General features: G+C 38.9%; 1 protein-coding gene across 6 annotated transcripts in view; it reads left to right on the plus strand.

The window, feature by feature from the left end:
• The window catches only part of abr (ABR activator of RhoGEF and GTPase), a 173,743-nt gene that overhangs the window by 72,521 nt on the left and 75,055 nt on the right, over positions 1-26,167 (plus strand). For 5 of the 6 annotated variants that reach the window (XM_038288436.1, XM_038288437.1, XM_038288439.1 and 2 more), the window contains exons 3-6: positions 7,437-7,535; positions 9,248-9,433; positions 16,314-16,421; positions 22,360-22,420. In XM_038288436.1, the coding sequence (XP_038144364.1) occupies positions 7,437-7,535; positions 9,248-9,433; positions 16,314-16,421; positions 22,360-22,420 (454 nt within the window). Of the gene's footprint in view, positions 1-4,701; positions 4,968-7,436; positions 7,536-9,247; positions 9,434-16,313; positions 16,422-22,359; positions 22,421-26,167 lie in introns of those variants that run through there. The other variant, XM_038288441.1, reaches the window with a different exon arrangement.

Raw genomic sequence — 26,167 nt, forward strand, 5'->3', positions numbered from 1 at the left:
CAATCATGGGGAAGACTGCTGACTTGACAGTTGTCCAAAAGACGACCATCGACACCTTGCACAAGGAGGGCAAGACACAAAAGGTCATCGCTAAAGAGGCTGGCTGTTCACAGAGCTCAGTGTCCAAGCACATTAATAGAGAGGCGAAGGGAAGGAAAAGATGTGGATTGAAAAAAGTGTACAAGCAAGAGAGATAACCGCACCCTGGAGAGGATTGTGAAACAAAACCCATTCAAAAATGTGGGGGAGATTCACAAAGAGTGGACTGCAGCTGGAGTGAGTGCTTCAAGAACCACCACACACAGACGTATGAAAGACATGGGTTTCTGCTGTCGCATTCCTTGTGTCAAGCCACTCTTGAACCACAGACAGCGTCAGAAGCGTCTTGCCTGGGCTAAAGAGAAACAGGACTGGACTGCTGGTGAGTGGTCCAAAGTCATGTTCTCTGATGAAAGTAAATTTTGCATTTCCTTTGGAAATCAAGGTCCCAGAGTCTGGAGGAAAAGAAGAGAGGCACTTCATCCACGTTGCTTGAAGTCCAGTGTAAAGTTTCCACAGTCAGTGATGGTTTGGGGTGCCATGTCATCTGCTGGTGTTGGTCCATTGTGTTTTCTGAGGTCCAGGGTCAACGCAGCCACATACCAGGAAGTTTTAGAGCACTTCATGCTTCCTGCAGCTGACCAACTTTTTGGAGATGCAGATTTCATTTTCCAACAGGACTTGGCACCTGCACACAGTGCCAAAGCTACCAGTACCTGGTTGAAGGACCATGGTATCCCTGTTCTTAATTGGCCAGCAAACTCTCCTGACCTTAACCCCATAGAAAATCTATGGGGTATTGTGAAGAAGAAGATGCAATACACCAGACCCAACAATTCAGAAGAGCTAAAAGCCACTATTAGAGCAACCTGGGCTATCATAACACCTGAGCAGTGCCACAGACTGATCGACTCCATGCCACGCCGCATTGCTGCAGTAATACAGGCCAAAGGAGGCCCAACTAAATACTGAGTGCTGTACATGCTCATACTTTTCATGTTCATACTTTTCAGTTGGCCAACATTTCTATAAATCCTTTGTTTTTATTGGTCTTCAGTAATATTCTAATTTTCTGATATGATGAATTTGAGATTTTCATTTGTTGTCATTTGTAATCATCAAAATTAAACAAAATAAACATCTGAAATATATGAGTTTGTATGTAATGTATGAATATAATATACAAGTTTCACTTTTTAAATGGAATTACTGAAATCAATCTACTTTTTCATGATATTCTAATTTTATGACCAGCACCTGTAAGCCATTTAAATTCATTTTTTCCTAAGCTATAAAAAGGGTTTCCACAGGTCATTAAAAATAATTAAGTAATTAAATTATAATTGTTTATATATATATATATATATATATATATATATATATATATATATATATATATATATATATATATATATATATATATATATATATATTCCTAAAAGCATTACATTAGAGTTACTCATTCCTGTATAAACCCTGTGTAAAGCAACTGCAGTGGATTAGTTAATTGGGACTTTTGTTAAAGACAAACCTTTTTCTCCTAATCTCTGATCTGCGACCCCCTACATCCTAAAAATAAAAATCCCCTCATCATGATGCTTCTGCCACCATGTTTCACAGCATTGTTTCTTAATCTAGTGTAGCTTTTTGCTTGTTGGTCCATATATAAAGGATTCTTCCATCTGAGTTTTGGAGCTTAATTATACTAAAGGTAAAAAGAATAATAATAAAATCTGATATCTCCTCATTTAGCAATGCGACCATTGCTTGGCTTGCTGATAAGTCCCAGCCTTTTTGTGAGGTAATTTAGTTTAAACAGATGCTTAATGTTTTTTACTACAAATTGATCCAGTTAGTAATTGCCTGATGTTTTTGTCATAGAGTTACTCTTTCCCTCACATTATTGTTCAAAGGTTAGGGGGATCCTATCATGCCTGTGGCTATATTGATGGGATTGCATGGCCAGTATGTGACCCGTACAGAAATTTGATTGGGTGCTCTGAAACCCCATTCCCCAGTGACATTTCAAAAAATCCTCTAAACGAAGCTGCAAACAGACCCGACAGTATCGACATGAATGAGGAGCTGAGCTTTAGTTGTCTTGCATTCCTTCCTACCTGTTCTCTGCTCTGGCCTCTTGATTCAGTTTTTTTTATTCTATATATAGAGCACATTACTCTGTAATCACTGTGATATAATGTCAATCTGGTTCTGATCCAGGATCAGTTACTAATAGAGGTAATTCATGAATTATTAAGGTTTTTATTCAGATGTATACCAATGGCAGTGAGATATTCTAAGCATTCGTATGCTTAACTGAAACAGAAGTATGTCTCCATCTAGTGGTAAGTAGCAGTAAGAACAAGCTGTTATGGTTTGATCTTTTACTGTAGAACTGCCTTCAAACTCAGACCACATGGGTTTTTGGTTTCCAGAAGCTTTTGATTTAGTGACCCATTTCTTTTTTTCTCTTTAGAAATATAAAAAAATGTCTTTGAACTTTTTTCTCTGGTTTCAGATTTTTAAAAAGCAAAACACCCTAAAATAATTTATCTGTTTTTATTGCTGTACTCTACTGCATGATAGATCTTTTTTGTTTGTTTTTTACCGTCTTTGTAGAGACCTGGGTATATTTTGGGCTTGACTTGGAAATAAAAGCATAAATTCACATTATTTGTGTTGGATCCCTAACAAAAGTTAGTTTGTCATATGGATAATTTTAATATTTAGCACTTTTTAAATAAATATTTCCCCTATATTTCACACTATAACCGTCAGCGTCTCCTACACAGCAGTACATCCAGAGATGGTAATGCGATTGCCTGAAGGCTTCCTGACCTTCTCCTCCTCGCACTCTTGATAATTTGGCCTGTATTTGTGCTGAGTTTGCAGACGTCTTCTTCAAACCTGACAGCTCCTAGCTATAACATGGATTCAGTGTGGTTTATATGAATAAATATGAGTGGAATATGCACATATTTATATCCCCCTGAGACAATAGTGAGTTTTACTGTTTTCCCTTTGTCCTTCTTCAAGTCTGCTGTCACTTTGTCTTCTGTTTGCTCCTCTTTAACCCCCAACCACAACCACGCTCATTAATGCCTTAAAATGTTGCTGACTTATGAAATTGAGAACATAAGCTTTAAATTATCCAACCCTTACCTCCTTCAATGCTTGCTCTATAAGCTTAGGCTGACGTTTGTTATATCTCCCCTTTTCACTGAGCATAAACAGTGACGGCACTCAGACGAAGTAAACCTTGAGCTTAATGTTCTGTGTGGGTGAAGCGGAAAGGAACATGCTTCTGCTGTCAGAGGGTGACACCTCTGTAGCACCTTATAGTCATGATGATCCTCTAGTCCTCAGTAATTAAAACACAGAAAGCAGAATCACCATAATCTAAACTAAGAAGGATAACAGATTTATTTATCATTCCCTTTCCTGGATACATGTCATTGTTTTAAATAGAGCTTAAACAATTCATGGTGATTAATCAATTACAGAAATAATCATCAACTCATTGAGTACTTGATTAATTGTTAAAGTAAACAGACTCTAAGACATGGCATTAGCTGAAACAGTAACCTTCTTAGAGCACTAATTATGCCAAAATTTGAAAAATAATTTTTAAACATTTAAAATGGTACGGGCATAGTTTTAACTTCAGCTGGTTTAAATTCTGTAGTAATTCTTTTATTCATTTAATAAACACAGATTAATCAATTGGCAAAACAATGGTTAGAAGCAGGCCTAGTTTTAAAAAAAGTGGATTAAAAAGGAAACATTTTGCACAACACTTGGCGCAAAATCAAACTGGAGGGAAAATTCAATCTGGAATATAAATAAATATGAATGGCAGTTAATGTTCTGAAGATGATCATTGCCTTTACTGATGTTTGCTATGGCTTCATTATCCATAAAATGGCTTTAGCCTTCATTATGGTCCGACTCTGGGTTCAGCATAAGTCTGAACTCGAATGGATGCAAATTCTGATAAGAATCAGTCAGATGTTGATCATCCGCCACATTTTTCCCAGCGCCTCCCTTCCTGCGCCTCCTGTGATGTCATGAAGCCAAATAAACACAAAAAATAAGCATTTGTGGTTTGATTTTAGGACCAATGCTGTGGAAAATAATGCCCTCTCACCCTGCCACGTTTTTCTTCTCTATGACCATTTGTTAGGCTTTAAAGACATCACTAGATGGCGTCTTTAAAGCCTGAAATACTGCAGAACTACACCACCTGACCCGTAATTAGAAGCAGTTGTTTAAAGGCCAACATCTGCAGCCTTGAGCAGATCAATGAGGAGACAATGACCAGAGGAGGAGAACTATAGTGTGTTCTGGTGTGAGAAAGGAAGAACCTGTGAACCTTTGAGGCGGAAGTGGCTTTTGACTAATCAGAGCGGAAGGCTTAAGTAAAGAGAGTACAGCGGAGTGTCTGACCATCGCCCTGAAAGAGCCGGCCTCAGCCACCATCAAGGAAGTGGCTGGCTAGAGTTTGTTGTGAGGGGAGGGGCGCTAGCAGAGAGGGAAGGGCAGACTATATCGACCAAAGTGGAACTGCATGCCACACACACACACAAAACACACGCTGAACATACACAAACACCAGGAAGCCCAGCAGAGGAAGGGGGGTGGGGTTGCGTAGGCGGGGCCCGCTCCCTTTCTCTCTCTGTAGGCGTCCAGACGACCTGCTCCGAAGGGAAAATCCTGATGTGGCCAAACAGGCGCTGAAGGGGGGAACTGGAAGCAGGGACAGGAGAGAGGAGGTTTTTAAAGGCTGGACAGGAGAAGAAGATACTATGGAGGAGGAAGAGGAGGAGGCGCTGGGCTACTTGGACAAGGTGCTGGAAGAGGAAGAGGAGGTGTTTGAATACGGAGATGGGGAGCTGGATCCCATCACTCCGGTACATAAGCAGTTCAAGGTGAGGCAGGCGCCGGACAGCAGGACGCAGGAGAAAAAACCAAAGCAGCCTTGAAAGCTGAAGGCTGTAATTGGAGTCCTCTTATGATGCGGCGTCAATATGTGGCTTTATGTGCTTGTGAGCCATCTGGAGTGTGTGCGATTGTGTGTGTGTGTGGGAGAGAGATGAAGCAGCTTCTCTAGAGCACATGTCTCCTCACTCTGCTGCTCTGTAAACACCTCTGTTTTCTGCTGCCCGGACTAACTTCTGCCTCTGCATGCAAACTCCGTTCTGCAGACGAACTGCCCGCCGTCACTCACAATATCAGCTCTATCATCTCAACCAATGAGTGCAGGGGACTCAAAAGGAAAGTGCAGCAAATCCTTCTGTGAGGAGGGAAAAAATACTTCACTGCTTTCTGGATTTCTCATCCTGGCCTTGCTACACAGTAGCTCTTTGTACATTTTCTTTTTCCTCTTCATTTTTTTTTCTCTTCCCCCCAAAATACTTTCTGAGACTTATTCTAACACTGACATGGCAAACTGAGCACCAGTTTAGCCAGTGGTTAGGTTTCATTGTAAAGCTGAAGGATCTTGCAAAGTATTCACACCCTGTTAAAATTGTTCACATGAAATCACAACAACAAACCTCGGCGTGTTGTACTCAAATTTAATGCAGCAAACCAACACAGAGCAGTGGCTGCTGGTGTGGTAGAATAAAAAAAAAAAAAGAATTTCGTTAGAATTTTTACAAGTTAGAATGCATGCTAAAAACAAAAGATGAAAATAATGTACTTCCTTCTTTCCACCTCATGCTCCATTTCGTCCTCTTAATTCAAATTCTGAGTTAAAAATAAACCGAATGAGTGACAAAATATGCAGTGTAGCATGCATAAATACTTTCACTAAAGAGGTGCAATGTAAAAGTCAGTAGGTTGTGGCAGCATCATGCTGTGGGGGGGACGACCTTTTCAACAAAAAGTCATGCCCAGTTTTAAAACAATGACGTAGTGAGGTCTTATGTCCAAGAATACCAGCCATGATACAAACCTAGTACCTTACCCCATGTGTCAAGGATCAACATCCAATAATAAGACCTCCAGGTTTGATTATTTTCTGTATTTCTTCACAGAGACGTCTGTTACTTCTATGATAAATCCTCCTCAAAGCTTTAGGACTGTTAGGCCGGCTTCGATTAGCTGCGTCCTTAGAAAAGACTCCTAAATCATTCTTCTTTGTGTAGTCGTCCCCATGTTGATCTTTCCGTCGCTCGTTGGCCACGCCTTTCTCCTCAGAGATAACTTCACCGTCAGTAGCTGAGCTGGATCTGACACGTCGAGCCTTGGTCGGGCCTTATTCCTCGTCTTATCTGGCAGACCTGCTGCGCTGATATCATTCTAAGAATCTGACTGTGTTAATAATTAATTATCCTCTCTGCTCACTGTGTGGATCTATAAAGGTACATATTTGAGAACAGATTACTAAAACATGTGTTCTCCCTTAGCGTCCTGAGAACCGTGGAAAGGGATGCATAAAGATTTAGATATGGGCTCTAGTGGAAAAAAGTTTCAAAACCGTGAGAGGTTTTGAACTGAATATACCTGGAAGTAAAAGACAACACTGACGGAGTAATGAATGGATAATAAGAGGAAAGGAAAAGTCATAATCGGAAATATTTTTATATTGTGGCCCTAAAGAGGAGTTGGCTTGAAAAGGAGACAAAAGTGAGGCTAATGCACAAACTAGAAACTAAAAAAAAACTTTATTGCCTGTCAACAACTTCAATCAGACTTTAATAAACAACTTTTAAAAAAAACATTATAAAGATGATTGTTTAGGCTATAAATGCACTTAGAATGCTTGATTTTAAGGCCTGATGGTTTGTTAGCGATGTGCTGAAATAGTCACCTGGTCATGTTACATCCCTCATTAAGGGGCTCCATTATTTGAACAAGGTGCTTTCTTTTAAAGGACAGTGTCAGCACTTTGGATCCAATCCTATCATGTTAGAGCCTAGCGGCAGACAGAGATTGGCATTTTGGAGGTTTGTGTCCTACCTTCATAAATGTAAACTCAGACCTTTACCTGGAAATGACGCCTTTACATAGCATTTAAACCAGCCTTTTTAGGACATTATTTACACAACTAGGCCATTCTACAGGATAATAACAAAAATGAAACATTTGGGCCAAATCAACACTGACATATTTAACCAGACCTACTTATTTTTTCTCCCATGACCATCTTAATTAAAATCCTGTAGCTGAGGAGAGGCCGATTGAGTATTATAACCTTGTTTTTCTTTCGGTTTCATCCCTTAAAGGTTCTGAATTTCATCCCATTTATGTATCTGGATTCCTGTAGTTGTTCCAAGCTGTTAATGAGCTTCATCCTCATGTTATCCTGATGTTGCTGCTCTGGGATCATCTAGGAAATGAGCTGTTTGCTGCATGCATTGTGCACCTTCTTATGTTGTCTGCTGTTTTCTCAGGGCGATGTTGAAAAGGGGCTGGAGATGAAGAAACTGGTCCTGTCTGGATTCCTGGCCAGTGAAGAGATCTACATCAACCAACTGGAAGCCCTCCTGCTGGTAAGAACCATCAGCACATCCCCATACAAAGACAGAATGACTCAAACAGAGTCATGACCACTGTCACTGCAGCTTCCTGACGCGTCTCCCCAGAATCAAGCCGCGCAATATGTCACTTCCTGTCTTTTTAAAGCCGCATGCTGCACTTTGATCAACCGGTTGTCTTACACACGTTGAATTTAAGATAAAGACTGCTATACTGTTTAGAAACACAGCAGATAATAATCAGGATAGAAGCGGTACAGCAATAAAAGCAGGAGGTTTTTTTCTTGGGCTTTCAGTAATGTTGGCAGAGGTCTGTCCTGACCAACTTCCTGCTATTTCAGGCCATAATGACAACACGGCGGGACGTTGCACAACTCCCCGTCTGTTTCTGCTCTCCTTTCTTTGCTACGTCTCTGTGTTCCCACAACACATTTTCATCCATGTGTTTTATTCTTGTTCTTTAAAAGGACATATTCAGCAAGTTTTTTTCTTAAAAACCACAGCGACAGACCACTGGCAGAAGTAGTTTCTGTTTGGGACAACATCTAGTGTTTGGTTTTATTGAATAGATTGGTTCCACTGTGACCATGTGTTTTATTTAGGCTGTAAAGTTCAACGATTTATACCATAAAACCACCGTCGGATGTTTTATTTTTGTTCTTTTGTTGTTGTTTTTTAAAAACAAATGACCTGAATGTAATTGGTTTATTTATTTCAATCGCTGTGAAATATTATTATGTATTCATATAACACCAGTTTGGGACTGGGGTGGGGGAATCAGATCATGGGTTTATTTAAAATAGTTTCAATGTTTATTTTGAATCAGCCGGATTCTGATTGGTTGATTATCACAGAGCTGTGATAGAAACGGACCCGTCAGAGTTCCAGAAGTAGTTCTGGATTGTATTTCTAGGTTTGAAAACTTAAGATGCTGTAAATGAAGAGGAGTGATTGTTTAAGAATGTTGCCTTCATCCCAAGTGATGAATTAGAATCATTTTGGTTAAGTTACCAGTAAATTTCTTACTTTTTCCTCATTAAACTCTGAGATTTTTCCAAAATAAAAAACACCCAGATAAGCTGTTTTGCTTTCCCTCTACAGGCCGAGAGTCATGTTCTCGTTTGTTCTATAATTAAGCTATAAACTGAGGTGTATTAAAATAAAATCCCTTCTATAGCTTCTTATCTTTCACTTATCAGTCACTGATTTCCTATAACTTCACCCAGCTGCTTTAATGATGCGTGAAACTTTGATAATTTCACATATCTGTTCTTAAATGTGTGAAAATGAACAGCTTAACCTCATTTTAACATGCTTTGATTGTTCTTGTGAAGAGCAGACTTTAGTATCTTATAAACTGGACCACACAGTGAGCCTGCAGCCATCATCAAGGTTGTTTAAAAAATAATCAGTTCTGTTTAATGAATCCTCACCAAAACCCCTGCAATCAGCAAGACTCTGACTCATCGTCAGCCCAAGAGAGCTTTCATCTAATCCAGACCCTCATTCCCACCCACCAGAACCACTCTGCATGTTGTCATTAATTGGGTTGGTGTGAAAATTGCTCGCTTAGACACATTGATGCAGAATAACGGCCAGATACAAAGCAGAAATTAGATGTCAGATGGGAAATATTTGCTGTTTTTTTCATTACACATTTTACGCACTTTACACAGCACCTGCTCGCTGACGGTCTCCATTGATACGATTTCCTCCTTCCTCTGCAGCCAATGCGGCCCCTGAAGGCTGCAGCCACCACCTCCCAGCCCGTCCTGACCATGCAGCAGATAGAGACAATCTTCTACAAAATCCAGGACATCTTCGAGATCCACAAGGAGTTCTACGACGCCCTGCTACCCAGCATCCAGCACTGGGACGAAAAGGTCACCGTGGGGCATCTATTTCAGAAGCTGGTGGGTCTGACGTTGCCTCAAGAGTCACGCTGCCTTTTCTGTTTTTTTCCTTGATGTCATCCACAGTTGTCAGGCCTCTCACTGTTTGCCAACCAAATTTAGAGAAGTGATTCACTGAGTGGCTGTGCCTGTTTGTGTGTTTTCCTGACATTTGAAGAAACACTGCAGCTTTTAGTCTTAACACTTTCTTTTTTTTAAAGCTAAGCAGGATGTTTAGCTATGTGTTGGTTCAGGGCAGTTTGGTCGTCTGCACAGTGAATTTGTGCTTTGAAGTAGCTAAAGTTTGGGTTAAACACTTTCAATGGGTTAAAGCTAATGTTATCCTACATAAGGTATAAAACTAAATGCTCATGTAGACTTTAGAGGCCTAATCATTGGAAATGGTTGAGTTCAGATGACATTTTCAGGAAAACTGGAACCGTGTTATTAGACTTTTAGTTCATACACAGTCTCTCCTACTGAGAGCAAACATGGAAGCTAAATAAAAACTGTTTTGATTTATTGTTCTGTTTCCATATTTTGACTAAGACCAGTTTCCTGAAGGTTGAACACATCGCAGCTTTCTGGGTATGAATTTATCCAGACGTCTCTTCCATCATGAGAGATCCTGTGCCGCTATGCCATCATGGCTGCATTGTTGTTGTGATAAGAGCAGAGGAAGCAGTTCAGCTCAGTTAAGAGTGCAGCATCTATTTTAGACCGACTGAAGCGGTAACCTGATTGTGGCTCAGCCTGCTTCTGATATTTTGCTGTTTCTGTTGGCTGCCGGGTTAGAAACACTTATTAATGATCCCAGATCATTCTAACTAAGCAGCATTAATCCTTTAACTGAGATTTCTTTCTGGTCACTCTAAGCTTTACAGTAAAATGACTGAGGGTGGACGGAGCTTTCTAAGAAGCTTCTGGGTTGAAGGATAACCTCAGAAGTCACCTTATTGGTTAAAAGCAGTCAGCCTCTGTGTTGTGCTATGAAATGAGAAAATAATACCATCATGATCTATGGTTTTTCTAGAGGAGTTTAACAGATTCACAGCTCAGTGGGGCGGATCTGTTTACTGAATTTAACTTAAATCTACTTGAAATTAATGCTAAAGACTGAACTAATGTTATTTTCTAACAAAAAGAAGGTGCCTTCAACTCTCCCTTCGATCACCACAGTACAGAGATCGGCAGTTGGTTTTGTATCATCTTATAAATATCTTGGCATCTTTTTAAATGAAAGTGTAACATTTAAGCCCCACATTGAAAACCTGCTAAAAAGCTTAAGCTAATTATTTTAATTATTATATTTTTTCTAAATAAATCTTGTTTCTAATACAATGCCGAGAAACAGCTGGTTTCTTTCGCTTTCGCTAGATTAAAGCGATGTTTATATGAACTCACCACTGCATCCTCTACATACATGCAGACTCCCACACTGGTACACATTCTTTTACAAATCCATTCCAATCTGTTACCACCTTATTTACCTTTTTGAGATGTTTAGAAAAAAAAAACATTTATATGCACCTGCACCCATTTTTAATGATTTCTGTAATATATTTATTCTCGATTTTTTTTTTTTTTATACCGTGTATTGTATCATTCCTGTTATTGTTTTCTAAAACATGAGACACTAAGTCTTCAGAGATCTTTCCTGTCTACATAAAGGATTAAATAAATTAATAAAATAAAATAGCCATTAGTTGGGTCATAACACAAACCGGCTGAGTATGGGCAGGAGCTTGTTTTAAGAAAGCCGGAGGAATTGTTATTTACCATTCTGGACAAACTATGTAGATGTGGATGAACGTCGGATGTTATTTTTAAAACTACATGCAACACGTGGGGAAAAAGTAGCGTTGTGCTTCACTCTGAACACATCCTGATACAACCACCACCACCGCAGGTGGTGGTATCATGCTGTGGGGAAGCTTTTAGTAAGCTGTAGCAGGGAAGCTGGTCAGAGGCTTTGGAAAGAAGGATGGAGCTGAAGTCTTGACTGGGGCAGAAATTAACCTTCCAGCTGGAAAATCACCCCGTATGTAGTCGATACCACATCAACAGTGTTTATTTTCTCATGCTTGAATGGAAAAATATGCATATCTCTCACAAGACTTGGAACAATCCTCATCACATTTCACCTTCATACTGTAAATGTTTTTTTTTTGGTTTTTTTTAGTCTAAGACCTATCCATCCATTTTCCCACACGCTTACTGTATCCCTACTGGGGTCGCGAGGACTGCTGGTGTCTATCTCCAGCTGCCAATGGGTGAGAGGCAGGCTCCACCCTGGACAGGTGGCCAGGCCATCACAGGGCAACACAGAGACAAACAGGACAAACAACCATTCACACACATACACTCACACCTAAGGAGAATTTAAAGCTTATTAACCTAAGAGTTCCCGGAGAGAACCCAAGCATGCACAGGGAGAACATGCAAACTCCATGCAGAAAGAATCCGAGCCGTGAATCGAACCCCGAACCTTGTTGTGCTACCCACTGCCCCACTTTGCAGCCCGGTGTAAGACCTAAATCTCTCTTAGCCCTTTTAAAGTTTGCAGCTGTGATGTGAAAAAATATAAAAATTCAGAGCATAAAGACACCTGACTATAACGATGTGTTGCAATTTTGAATGACACAATTAAAGAAATAGGACACTCACTGCAGACCAAACCACCGTAGTTTTTAACATTTCACTTTAAATTCAGGAGACGTCAATAATTCAATTCAGTTTGTTAAAGCTGTGAATAAAGCGCCAATTCACAACACATTATCTCAAGGTGCTCTATAGAGACAATTCAACCAGATCGTACAGTCAGATTGGTTCAAACTTTTATATCTTATGGAAAACCAGTTGATTGCATCAACTAATTGACTCAACAGCAATCCCTCACAATAATGGTTACACAGTACTGTATGTATGACGTGCAACCACAATTATTGGTTTTAAGCCACATTAAAATACTTAAATGGATCAGTGCTTCATTGCAGCAGCTTCTTGTGAATAATTCATTAATAATGTTAAGTATTAATCTAGGCATTGTTAATGGTACTTATAACTGAAACATTATTTAATTTTTGCTTTACTTTTTTTAGCTGGTTACTATCAACCTGTAGCAGGTAATCCATTATGAAGAGACCCCTGTCTGTTAGCTGTTGCCCCCCCATGCTGAACCTGATTCTGTAAGGGAGGTGAAAAGAAATGTTTTAAGTTGCTGTTGGAGAACTGCTGAAAAAAAGTAACATCTGGGGGCTGATGAGGGGAAATATCACTGGATCCCATTTATACGCCAGTTATCTAACAAACCTGCAAAGTGAAAACGGGCCTGAAGTCTTTCTGTCCTACCATCAGAAATTGTTATAAATCAGGGTTGGTCAAATTCAACTGGGATTTGGTCAGATTAGACTAAATGATGTAACAATGGTAATTAAAGGTGCCCCTCACATCTCTATAAACGCACATCAGTCGCTTCAGTGCACTCCTGAACGCTCCCCTAAATGGTTACATGTAGATTAATTGCTCTGGTTGCTGAAACAGTGTTGGGTGTAAACGCAGCATTAATATTAAATTTAGTGTAATATTACTGATAAGAGACTTACTTAAAATCTAAAACCTACTAAAAATGTTATATTAATAACAAATTAAACAAATCTATCCGAATTTGGAGTTTGGGCTGAATAAAACAAGAGTGACTTGTAAATCTATGACTTATAGATCACTCTTCTAAAGAAATTTGACTAATTTGAGTGTTTCTTTAAAATATTGTGTGTTTATATAAATATTAAGCAGATAAAAAAAAAAAATTAATATACTGTCCTTTAAACCATGTTTTTTGACACCATGGCAAAAAGTTTAGACAACCCTGTTCAAGAGAGACTGAAGCAAGAGAATCCATCAATATAATCTTATAAAATGTTTAGACTGGATTGATAACGTTAATTTATGTGACATTTTCCCCCAGTAGAGACATGTTCTCAAATTAAAAGCTACATGTTTATAAGCCTTCTCAATGTGGGAGTGCTTTTCCCATGAAAGAGGAACTTGGGCTTTTTTTTTTTACAACCAAATGACAAATATACCAAAACCCCATGCCCTGTCCGTATCTATTAAAGAAAAAAAAAAAAAAACAGATTTATTTAACTCATTAAATAATATCCCAGGCAGACCAACCCACATATGTGTGACTAAAAGCAGTGTTTATTAAAAATGAGCTGATGTTTAACATCAGACCAGGTGGTACAATAACTAGAAACTTTCAGAGTTTCCCTTTAATGACTCTCCTCTGTTGGGATCACAGTCACACTAGCAACATTCAGCCATTACTGTAGTCATCAGCTCCCATCTGTGCTGTTTAAATGTGCGTAGATGAACATGCTGTGCGACAGAAAAACATTTAGTCAGGGCGGCAATGTGAGAGTACAGATGGAAGCTTAATTAGCTGCTATACACCCTGCTGCTCCTCGTCAGCAACACGGTGTCCACCGGAGCAAGATTTCAAGGAGAAAACGCAAAGAAGGGAGAAAAGACCGCTTCAGCTCCCAGTTATTATCAGTTACTTTGTTGGATATGTTCAATCTACTCTTTTTTTTGTTTTTCTGCCGAGTAGTTTAAATGATGAGTTTTCTCAAATGCACAGGCCTTAATGCAATGAAGCTCTTAGTGTAACATGAAGGATGTGACTGTTGCATCCAAATGTTTTTTGTTTGTTTTTTTCAGATACAACAAACAGGAATTTTAAGCAGGAAAAAAAAAGGTCTAATCTGCAGATAACCGTTTTAGTCAGTTTTAATTTAAGAACTGAAACAACAACAAACTTCCTAACTGCATAACATGAAAATTGCGTTTTTTTTTTAACAGGGTTTTATAAAATCAGATCACGACCAGCCTAGGGATGTTTTTTCTTTGTTTTATTTTAAGGTTCTGCATCAATGGAAATCTACAAATCCAGTCAAAATTTCTATTAAGCAACAGTAGAATTTATACGAAGAGGAAAATAGGATCTCCTAAATAAATTAGAATATCACACACACTCTGTGCCCTAAAATGTTAAGCATTCCACTGTGAAAAGTTTCTACTGTTAATGATTTATGTTTTAGCCAAGAAATAAAATAACCTAGTCGGCATTCAAAAGGAGATGGGATAATTTCACAGCTAAGTTTTAACTTTTTTAAATTCACCATCAATTGATCCCTGAGTTTAGCTAGTGTTTGTGTGATAATGATAGAGAAGCACTCTGGTTTGCCTGTACTATCAAAGCAGCATCTATTCAAATGTTGTTGTTTTTTTCAACCAAAGGGTTGTTAGATTTGATCTTTATTCTATCATTATTAAAGAGATTTGTAAATAAACCTTACTGACTTATTAACTGTATATATGCACATCTCTTGTGCCTAGAAACAGATTTGCACCAATCAAATAAGTCTGAACTAGAAGTCAGAGCAATCAAAGTGTCATTGGTTCATATGTGCTTCATCCTGCAAAGTCTAACATGATTTTTCGAGAAAAGAAAAAGAAAAAAAGAAAATCTAGAACAATATTGAAGAGGAAATGATGGTCCGGCATAGCTCCAGCCCTCAGATTCCCTCTCCAACCAAAGTTTGACCTGTTGTGTGAAGAAGTGTTGTTGTTTTCTTTGTAGCGCTGCCTGTTTCCTACCATCCTGGACGCATTTTATCACGGTGTGCTCCGTCAACATGTGGCACAGAGAGAATGGTGACTTTAACACGAGCTTGGCCTTCTCACTGTGTCTATATTTGGGAATGCAGTGATCACACATGGTGGTTTCTGTTCTCCTTCCAATGTTGTGCAAATCTGTCTAGTTAATAGTGAGAAGTCATGTGGACAGAATTCCTTTTTTATGGACATCATTTCTGTTTTTTACTAAAAAGGACCAAAGTTTTCTGATAGAAAAGAGTGAAGTAATTACAAGGAAAACATAAACTGGTCTATGTTTTCTAGTTGGTGTTTGTTTAGTTAGTTCCATGCAGGGACTAAGTTTTGCAAAACTCTGTTTTTGTTGCTGTCACAATTACAGGTTTTTGTGTTTTATCTCTTCTAAGTTTGAATATCCAAAATGGACAGTTTTACTCTGCTGTTTAACTCTAGTTCAAGCAGACTGGATGACTGCACTAGTGTTAAAGTCTTAAACCAGGTCATTTCAGCTGTGGCTGAGAACCACAACCCAATCTTAGGTCTTTTATTTATTCATCCAGGTTTGTGTGGTATTTAGCCCCTTTCACCTCTGGGTTTCTTGTCTTAAACTCTGACCAGTTTTTCCATCTTTGCCTAATAAAACTCATAACAGGACATCTTTCGATTATTCCATGAATCTGGTTTATTATTCTTTACCTTCTTGGTGTCATTTTCAGTTCTTATTTTATCCCTTTCCTTCGCCAGTTTTTTATTGTCATTTGGTCAGTTTCTGACATATAAAACCAAGTTAAATCCTTTGAAGGTTGTGGTTACATAGTAAAATGAAAATATCAAATGAAAAAAAAAAAAAGTTCCTAAGGCTCTGTATCTGTAGAAATCCTGAAAACTGCAACATGAGAGGTGGAGAGAAATGGAGACGTTTAGACATGGAGTTCAGGAACAAATGGTTGCTGGTTCAATCTGTTCAGCTTAATCCACTGTCATTGCTTTAAAAGGATCAAGTCAACTCCTCACCTTCTGCATTCAAGCCCAGCTGTTGCAGAGTACATGTGTAGCCTGTGCTACAATTCACTCACAGGGCAGCAGAGTGGGTCTGTTAATGGATGAAGGGGAGGAGAAAGATGGTTGCTCTTTCAGTGAAAATGAATGATTATTTCCACCTGTGATTAGAATAATAGTCTGTTTCTGTCTCAGCAGGTTTCTTAATACTCCTCTGCCTTTGTCTTTCTCTCTCATGTTTTAGGCTAGCCAGCTGGGAGTTTACAAGGCCTTTGTGGACAACTATAAGAACGCTCTGGAGACGGTGGAGAAGTCTAGCCAAGCAAACATCCAGTTCCAGAAGATATGTGAGGTCAGTTTTTCCTTCCTGGTAGGACGATCAGGAGTCAAACACAAAGCTGAAAATGAGTAGCAATCCATTGGCTAGTGTCCTGAAGTTTGTTTTAAAGACTGCTTTTCCTCCAGCATAAATTAGACCGTAAACTTGTTAGTTTCTCTCGGCTGCCGTAAATCCTCCTGTATTAATAAATGTGGACAACAAAGGTGGGAAGCAAATAAATCTGAAAGAATTTTTTTGATTCAGAGAGCAGCTGTGTTTATGGGGAAATGTGGGTTTTATTATGAGGAACAGAAGTTAAGCAGAGTGAAGGTCATATAGTTAGCCTTTTAAACTAAGCCCACGTGTTGATACATGAAAGACTCCTACAGCTGCAGCCTTGAGCTAACTCCTGTCTTCCTCCTGCTGATCGTTTATCTAGAGCCTGATTTTGGTACATAATTTAATTTAGATTTGACTTATTGATAATTCAGGCTTTAACCCTTTCATTTATACTTCTGAGCTCTACCTTAAGTGCAGTTAAAGCAAGTTCATCTTGTGTCATGGTCACTAAAGTTTCTGTTGGAGTTACAGAAAAGTCTTTTTACTTGGCTCTTTACCCTGAAAAGCTTATACAAGTAATTGGTTAAGCCGTATCTCCAAACACCCAGTCTTATGTTACGTTCAGACCGCACGCAGCAGAAGCAGCAAGAACTTCTTCACTTTTGATGCTTGTATAAGTTTAGTTCTGAAGCGCAGTTGAAGCATCTTTGCTGCTCTACCTGCGCGGTCAAAAAGTTTGGCTGACACGCGTTGGGAGGAGCTACCCTATCCTTTCTTTGCCTGTAACAATTGCGGATGAATTCTAGAGAGTGGCTTGGCTTATTTTAATGAATAATGCTACGTTCAGACCGCAAGCAATGGAAGCAGCAAAAAAGCTTCTGCTGATTCATTTTTTATGCTTGTCTACATTAAGGTCAGATGTCCAGTATAGTGTGTCCAGATGCGTCTGATGCTTCTGCTGCTTCTGTGTTCAATAGCAGAGACGGCTTTGCTATATTTGCTGTTATTAGTTGGTAAAAACTAGTTTTAATATGTTTTTAAGTGTGAAAGTCCACCTGAAAACTTCATGTGTGCAGCCAGTTTATCAAGATTACAGGTGCTGGTCATAAAATTAGAATATCATGAAAAAGTAGATTGATTTCAGTAATTCCATTTAAAAAGTGAAACTTGTATATTATATTCATACATTACATACAAACTCATATATTTCAGATGTTTATTTTGTTTAATTTTGATGATTACAAATGACAACAAATGAAAATCTCAAATTCATCATATCAGAAAATTAGAATATTACTGAAGACCAATAAAAACAAAGGATTTATAGAAATGTTGGCCAACTGAAAAGTATGAACATGAAAAGTATGAGCATGTACAGCACTCAGTATTTAGTTGGGCCTCCTTTGGCCTGTATTACTGCAGCAATGCGGCGTGGCATGGAGTCGATCAGTCTGTGGCACTGCTCAGGTGTTATGATAGCCCAGGTTGCTCTAATAGTGGCTTTTAGCTCTTCTGAATTGTTGGGTCTGGTGTATTGCATCTTCTTCTTCACAATACCCCATAGATTTTCTATGGGGTTAAGGTCAGGAGAGTTTGCTGGCCAATTAAGAACAGGGATACCATGGTCCTTCAACCAGGTACTGGTAGCTTTGGCACTGTGTGCAGGTGCCAAGTCCTGTTGGAAAATGAAATCTGCATCTCCAAAAAGTTGGTCAGCTGCAGGAAGCATGAAGTGCTCTAAAACTTCCTGGTATGTGGCTGCGTTGACCCTGGACCTCAGAAAACACAATGGACCAACACCAGCAGATGACATGGCACCCCAAACCATCACTGACTGTGGAAACTTTACACTGGACTTCAAGCAACGTGGATGAAGTGCCTCTCTTCTTTTCCTCCAGACTCTGGGACCTTGATTTCCAAAGGAAATGCAAAATTTACTTTCATCAGAGAACATGACTTTGGACCACTCACCAGCAGTCCAGTCCTGTTTCTCTTTAGCCCAGGCAAGACGCTTCTGACGCTGTCTGTGGTTCAAGAGTGGCTTGACACAAGGAATGCGACAGCAGAAACCCATGTCTTTCATACGTCTGTGTGTGGTGGTTCTTGAAGCACTCACTCCAGCTGCAGTCCACTCTTTGTGAATCTCCCCCAAAACCATGGGTTTTGTTTCACAATCCTCTCCAGGGTGCGGTTATCTCTCTTGCTTGTACACTTTTTTCGACCACATCTTTTCCTTCCCTTCGCCTCTCTATTAATGTGCTTGGACACTGAGCTCTGTGAACAGCCAGCCTCTTTAGCGATGACCTTTTGTGTCTTGCCCTCCTTGTGCAAGGTGTCGATGGTCGTCTTTTGGACAACTGTCAAGTCAGCAGTCTTCCCCATGATTGTGTAGCCTATAGAACTAGACTGAAAGACCATTTAAAGGCTTTTGCAGGTGGTTTGAGTTAATTAGCTGATTAGAGTGTGGCACCAGGGGCCATCAATTTTGAACCTTTTCACAATATTCTAATTTTCTGATATGATGAATTTGAGATTTTCATTTGTTGTCATTTGTAATCATCAAAATTAAACAAAATAAACATCTGAAATATATGAGTTTGTATGTAATGTATGAATATAATATACAAGTTTCACTTTTTAAATGGAATTACTGAAATCAATCTACTTTTTCATGATATTCTAATTTTATGACCAGCACCTGTATAATCCTGCCTCAAATATTATTTTGCTGTCGGAGCTGCTCAGACACTCGCTGTCACTAAGAATCCCGTTCAACAGCAGCCTCTGGCCTGGTCGCCTGGTCTGGGTTTTCCGCTACTGTTCGCGTCAGCTGGAAGGTGGTGTAAGCGGTTTTCATGTACGCAATCCAAACTCCAGGCACCAGAATAATAAAGTTGAACATATTTCGCCAGCAGGTTTCATCATTTTAAGTTAATTTAGAGGTTAATAAACTGTTTCTGAGGAGTGACTATAGGGATCTGCATCAGCAGCTCTGTGTCTGTTTCCCTGCCAGCTCCCAGTTCAGCTTCTCTGATTAGTGGATGTGGCACGTCAAGCAGCAAAAGATCGATTTTTCCAGCTCCAGCATCTGCTGCTTTTTGCTCTGCGTCTCGTGTGACAGATGTTTAGAAGTTCTTTACCACTGCTTCAGCTACTCCTGCTGCTTAAAAACACGCTGCTGAACCTTTTGCTGCGCCAAGATGCGCTTCAACCATTGACTTTGCATGCAAAGTAGCTGCTTCTGCCGCATTTGTAGCGTGCAGTCTGATCATGGCATAAAACAGCACCATGGCTCTGTCATTCTTAAGCCCTGAACACACCGAAAACGAGTTTGCGTTCAATGCGACGGAAAATAGTGTTGTAACACGTAATGGCGCTTAGCACTTACTGACTGTGAACTCCACCCAAGATAGACCCCAGGTCTGCATTAGTCAGACTACGCAGCAATTCAGCAGCAATTCAGGGGTCTGACAGGAAGAGAGACGCCATTACAAAGTAAAACACATCAGGGAATTACAACATAAAATCTGTCCCTTGCAAGGAAAAACAGTCAGGTTTGCTCTGTTTGGAATCATACAGGGTGCAGGCTGGAGGGACTCGGACATAAGCAATAAATAAAAGATTTCACTAAACCTTATCCATTATAGGAGTTTAGAAAGATATAAATCAGATAAAGAAAATATCGATCGTCTTTGAGCCTAAAAAAACAAAAAAAAACAATGAGGGACAGAACAGAAAAGAGCAGCTTATCACTCCCCCTTTAAAAAAAAACAATTTAACAAACTTCACAGAAAGCTCTCAGAGAATAACCTCTCACTGCCTCACCAGTACCTATATAAACTGTCCCACAGCCTTTAGATTTAATACCCCTTATATTTGTAACAGCCATACTCTATCTATTCTAGCTTAAGAGCATGTTGTACAGGCTGGTCATGAACTTTAGGCTACAGGCTTTACTTTAGCAGCGCTGGCTGTTTTTTACTTTTTTCATTTTATTAAAAAGCTTTCCATAATCGCTCCCAGTCAAATGTGGGACATTGTTTCAATTTGTTGGGCATAGAGACCAGAGCAAATAAATAAATAAAATGCACAGATCAGGATCTGCTACTCTATGCAAAGCAGGAGCCTCTCTATTCAAATTACAGTCAGTGTGACAATGAAAAAAATCGCATCGTAGATTTGAAAAGTCGAAGTTAAACTGGTGTGACCGGGGATTTGCATAAGGATTGTGGTTTTATTTTATTTTTTCACATTAAAATAGTCTATGATCCATGAAATTGAACTGTTAAAAAAGAACCTGCATAACCTTTTCGTGATACAGCTGATGAAATTAGCCACAGTACCCCATCATCAGTGGAAAAAAAAGATTCCTCCACACTCTGGATCAGACCAGGACCCCTATAATAAATACTTCTCTATACGATTCAAGTACAATAAGAACAAACACATAAAATGTGAAAAGCTTGATTGACTAATTCATAAGTATTAAAATTTTTACATAACTTAAAAGTTAATTTATTTGAATTGTGGAAGCATATCAGACATGTATCTGTCTACTGATCTTTTTCTCTGCGCTACTGATGCTACTCTAAAACCTGACCGTGCTGAATGTCCTGAGGCTCCTGCAATCAATACCGTGCTAAAAATACAGATACGCTGGGTTTATCTGTATAACATGGATAGAAACATTTACCCATCCCTTGTTATACTCTAATCGATGCAGAGCTACAGAGAGGTACTGGTGCCTTTCTGTAGCTGTCATTTGGAGAGAGCTTCAGCACAAAGAGAACTAGCCTATAAAACAGTGACACCATACTAAACATCATCAGTTAATAGTTAAACCTTTGAAAAACAAGTAATGGAATGTATCCCTGACCTGTGATTTAACTGTCAGTAAGAGCTAACCGTTTAGCTGTTAATTACCAATCATTTGTTGGCTGTGAAGCAAATCTCAGCCAGCTTATGTTTACTTGAAGGAAAAGGTTTCAGAGTAATGGTAGCTTGTTTTATTTACATTAAAATAGTAGTTTAAATGAAAAAGATTATTAAATATTCCACCAAATAAATGTTTATTTAATAAATAAAACACAAAACATATTTAGAAATAAAGTTTTAGCTAATTTAGTAATTTCTTTGTTTACTTTACCATTTATTTATTATGGATGGATGGATGGATGGATGGATGGATGGATGGATGGATGGATGGATGGATGGATGGATGGATGGATGGATGGATGGATGGATAGATGGATAGATGGATAGATGGATAGATAGATAGATATTTGATTGATAGATAGATATTTGATTGATAGATAGATATTTGATTGATAGATATTTGATTGATAGATAGATATTTGATTGATAGATAGATATTTGATTGATAGATAGATATTTGATTGATAGATATTTGATTGATAGATAGATATTTGATTGATAGATAGATATTTGATTGATAGATATTTGATTGATAGATAGATATTTGATTGATAGATAGATATTTGATTGATAGATAGATATTTGATTGATAGATATTTGATTGATAGATAGATAGATATTAGATTGATATTGGATGGATGGATGGATGGATGGATAGAGTTTAGTTAGTTAGGCAAAAAGTTAGCGGTATCCATCAAACTCAGGCTTTTTAAAATATTGGTAATTGGCTTATATTTCAGAAATCTCAGAACCCCTTAAATAAACAGATTCTGATCCCTGGACAGTTGTTGAGTCTAAGTCGAATATAATTACTAGCTGATCCTTTAACCTCAAATAGCTTTACTTGGAGTTTTTTTTTTTTTTTTTTCCTCCTGCCTACAATCCTGCCTGATGGGTTTTTGGTCAGCCCTTCTCAGTACATGTCTTTGACTGCATGTTTTTTTAAATCAGATTTTCTCTCTTTGTTTCCATTCAGACTGTTAAAGTGAAAGGCCCCAAAGAATCTAAAGACTGCACCACAACAAGCTCTATGGAGGGTGAGTTCCAGCACACATCTGCCTCTGTGTTTCAGATTGTCTCCGTCTGTGCTGGGAAAAGAATCCCTCCTGCTTGCGTATGCAGCGGTGGGCATCAGGACTCAAACTGTAGGATGTGTGAACCTGCTCTCTCTCTCTCTCTTCCTCTCATACACACTCACTCTCTCGCTCTCCGGCTGCCTGAGAAGAGAGGCGGTGAGCTGGAGAGTAGAGGCAGGAGAGGAGAAGAGGGATATGGAGGTTCTGCTGGTGCTCAGACTCTGTTGTAACTGCACATACGGTAAAGAAATGCATGAAATGAGCTGCTGTTGGACAAAGAGGACTTTTATTTTTCTTATCTTTTGTCTTGTATCTCTGGGATTCTGTGGTTAATTGGTGGAAAAGGAGCTGAGCAGATGATTAACCATCTATTTTTGGAGGTTTGCTGGAAATTTATCTCATGGTTTGCAGTTATTGGTAACGCTTTCTTTCTGTTTTTAAATAAGACTTCAGAAACGTTTATTACATTATAGTGCATGTGTATGTGAGTGAATGTAAATGTGGTAAATCTGCTAGGTAGGGATCTTCTGCCTCTACTTGCAGACTTAATGGAGGGTTAGGCCAGGGGTTAGATTTCTGTACATTTATCCAGCCGAGGGAACCTGGGTGTGTGATCTATGGTCTAAAGGACATTGCTATGCAGTTTCTGTGCTTTTGGTAGAGAGAATGTTTCCCCCCCAGCAGGGTATATCAGCATCCAGAGGAATCTGTTTTTAATTTGGAGCTTCAGTCCCTTGTTTGCCATTCATATATCAGAGGGACTCTTAACACACCCACATTTTTCAAGTTTTTCCCGCTGCTGGTTTAAATGATAACTGCTCTGTTTGATCCTTTTTTGGAAATGTGGCATCTGTGAGAGCAAATGAAATGAAAGTGTGACCTGAGATTTATTTATTTGAATAAAGGCAGTAATGGGAAATTTTAGGGTTTTAAATACTTGTTTTTTGGGTTTAAATTTTTAGTTTAAACTTTGCTGTAAAATAATTTAAACTCATTGGATCTAGTTGGTTACAGGATGAAGAGCCTGTCATGGTCATGTGTTCTGGTTTTCTTTGCTTTTTGGTTAGAAGCTAGTATTTCTCTGAAAAAAGGGCTTACATCTACTGCAGCATCTGGTACAATGATATCAGGAAGATCTTTGATTTGCATGTTATTTTTTATTTTTTTATTTTGGTATCTGTTATCCAATTTGTCCAACAGAAAAGATTCTGCTCTAGAAGGTTTGAGATCTAAGAACACAGCACAGATTTCAGAAGAAATCTGTGGAATCAGTCTGTGAAAACGACTGAGGCTGTCATTAGTAAACAGTACTAATTACAGCCGGTCAGCTCAGTTTTTTAATCTTTAGTTCTATTTTAAAGAGCTTTGCATTTATTGATACTAGCTCATGCGGAGGCAATCTGTACCCAGCTGCTTTAGTTTCTCAGCAGATGAGGTCAATGAAACTAAAGCACCACTGATAATCATCTTTAACTTCACTGGCTGCTTTTCAGGGAAATTTAGACGGAAGCTCTAGATTCAGAATCTTTTGATTTTCTCATTTTCTTCCTTCTAATTTTAATATTTCTCATATCCCTGGGAATGTTTTTATGTGCAGCACACATCCATAGTCTTTATCAGTAAGGCGTATACCGTTCTGCAGATATCCGGGATGCCAGCTCCTCTTTCTAATGTTTCACCCTTTTTTTTGTATCTTTTTGTTTGCATTCTGCCTTAACTTAAGTTCAGGATTGGATCTAACCTGCTCTTTGTAGTAAAGAAACTTCTCACAGTCTGCAGAGTGAAAGCTGACAGCTCCTCTGTTCCAGTTGTGACCTGAAACTGTGTAGGAGGTGATTTTCAGGATCAGGCTGAGTGGTCCATCACAAATAAAGATCAACAGTTTGCATGTTAATCAAGTTGTCAAGGCGACCTTGGAGACAAGACCACTCAGAATAACCTCTGTGTCACTGCATCGATTTCCAATAAGCTGCATGAGACGTTCAGATAGGATCCTATAAAAACACTCAGCTGGGAGCAGGAGACAGTCAGCATATTGGCTGTAGTCCTCTCACTCTTTTATTGTTGACAAATGTCAGATGTTTGCTGTAGGAATTTAAAGCAGATTTGTTATTATTAATCCTGATGTTTCTAATATGTAAATACAATGATCTGCATCAAAGATAGGTGGAAAAAGTTTCTAAAAGTCCCAAGAAATGAAATGTGTCATTAGTGAAAATAACATTGAATCTAAGCTGGTTTATGTTTAGTTAAAATGGTAATTTATGTGCTTTATGTTAAAATTAATTAATATCCTCACATATTAGAAGGACTGGAAAGTATATGTTACAATGTTAAAAAGAGCCACTAAAGCGTGCTGAAATCCTGTCAGTTAAACAGTTAAAGCTGTAGTTCGAAAGCTTTAGTCAGTGCATGTTTAATCAGATCATCTCTGCAACAATTTTTATTTTGTTTAATTTTTGAAATACAGGTTAAAGGCCTAACAAGAGAAAAATTAAACATACTTATAATTAAGGCTAAAACTATTCATTTTATTTATTGTGGTTAAACAATCATTGAAATAAATGTCCACATATTTGGGAATCGAATTATTACCTAGAGAAGTAGCATATAAAAGAAATGTATTTGATAAGAGAATAATCTACTTACAGCAGTCATTAAGGCAAAACTCAACAAATATAAACTATAAAAAAATAAATCTAAAGAAAATGTCCTTTAAAATTTTAATTGCTTCTTTTACATATAAAAATACACGTATTTGTATCAGAGCTGAAACAATCAGATTAATCATGATTAATTGATTATGGAAATGTCAACTAATTTAGTGATCAATTAATAATTAACTGGTGTATATAGACTCTAAAACATGCCTTTAGCTGACAGAGCAACTCACTTAAAGAAGTAATTATACTAAAATTGTAAAACAATATATAAAAATGTTGCATTTAAGATAAGAGAAATGTCAACCTGCTCTATCCAGAACGAAAGTTACTACCGTAACTACGGTTCTATGAATCCCGGATGACCGCCAGAGGCGGTGCTTCAAGCACTGAATGATCATTCATGCGCATGCGCAGGTCGAGTATTAATGACAACAAAGTCAGCTGTGACCTGCCGGGGACCCACGTGACTCTATATAGTCACGTGGCACCCGGCAATCAATCCCTCAATCTTCTCGCGAAAGCAGAGATTCCGAGGGACCAGGCACTCTGGCGGTCATCCGGGATTCATAGAACCGTAGTTACGGTAGTAACTTTCGTTCTATTTCATCCCTACTGACCGCCAGAGGCGGTGCTTCAAGCACTGGATGACTCATATCAACAAGGTCACGAGGAATCAGCAACATTCAAGGAACAACGACTACACCACCCACCTAATGTGATGTAGAGGCATGCTGCTCGAGGATTCCCTGAAGCGGATGGGGCGCAGCCACATTCACCCTGTAGAACCGAGTAAAGGTACTAGGTGATTTCCAGGAGGCCGCACGGCATATAACATCCAATGGCACCCCAGTCATAGCAGCAAACGATGTCGACATGCCCCTTGTAGAGTGGCATTTCACTCCCGCCGGCAGTGGCCGGTCCTGCAAGGCATAAGCCTTGGAGATCAAATCCACAACCCAGTGTGCAAGTCGCTGCTTAGAAAGTGCCTGACCCTTCCGTGAGCCAGCGTAGCAAACAAAAAGGCTATTTGTCTTTCGGAAGGATG

This window comes from Cyprinodon tularosa, unplaced genomic scaffold, assembly GCF_016077235.1.
Source record: "Cyprinodon tularosa strain WSP-4 unplaced genomic scaffold, ASM1607723v1 ctg256, whole genome shotgun sequence".
Taxonomy (NCBI): Eukaryota; Metazoa; Chordata; class Actinopteri; order Cyprinodontiformes; family Cyprinodontidae; genus Cyprinodon; species Cyprinodon tularosa.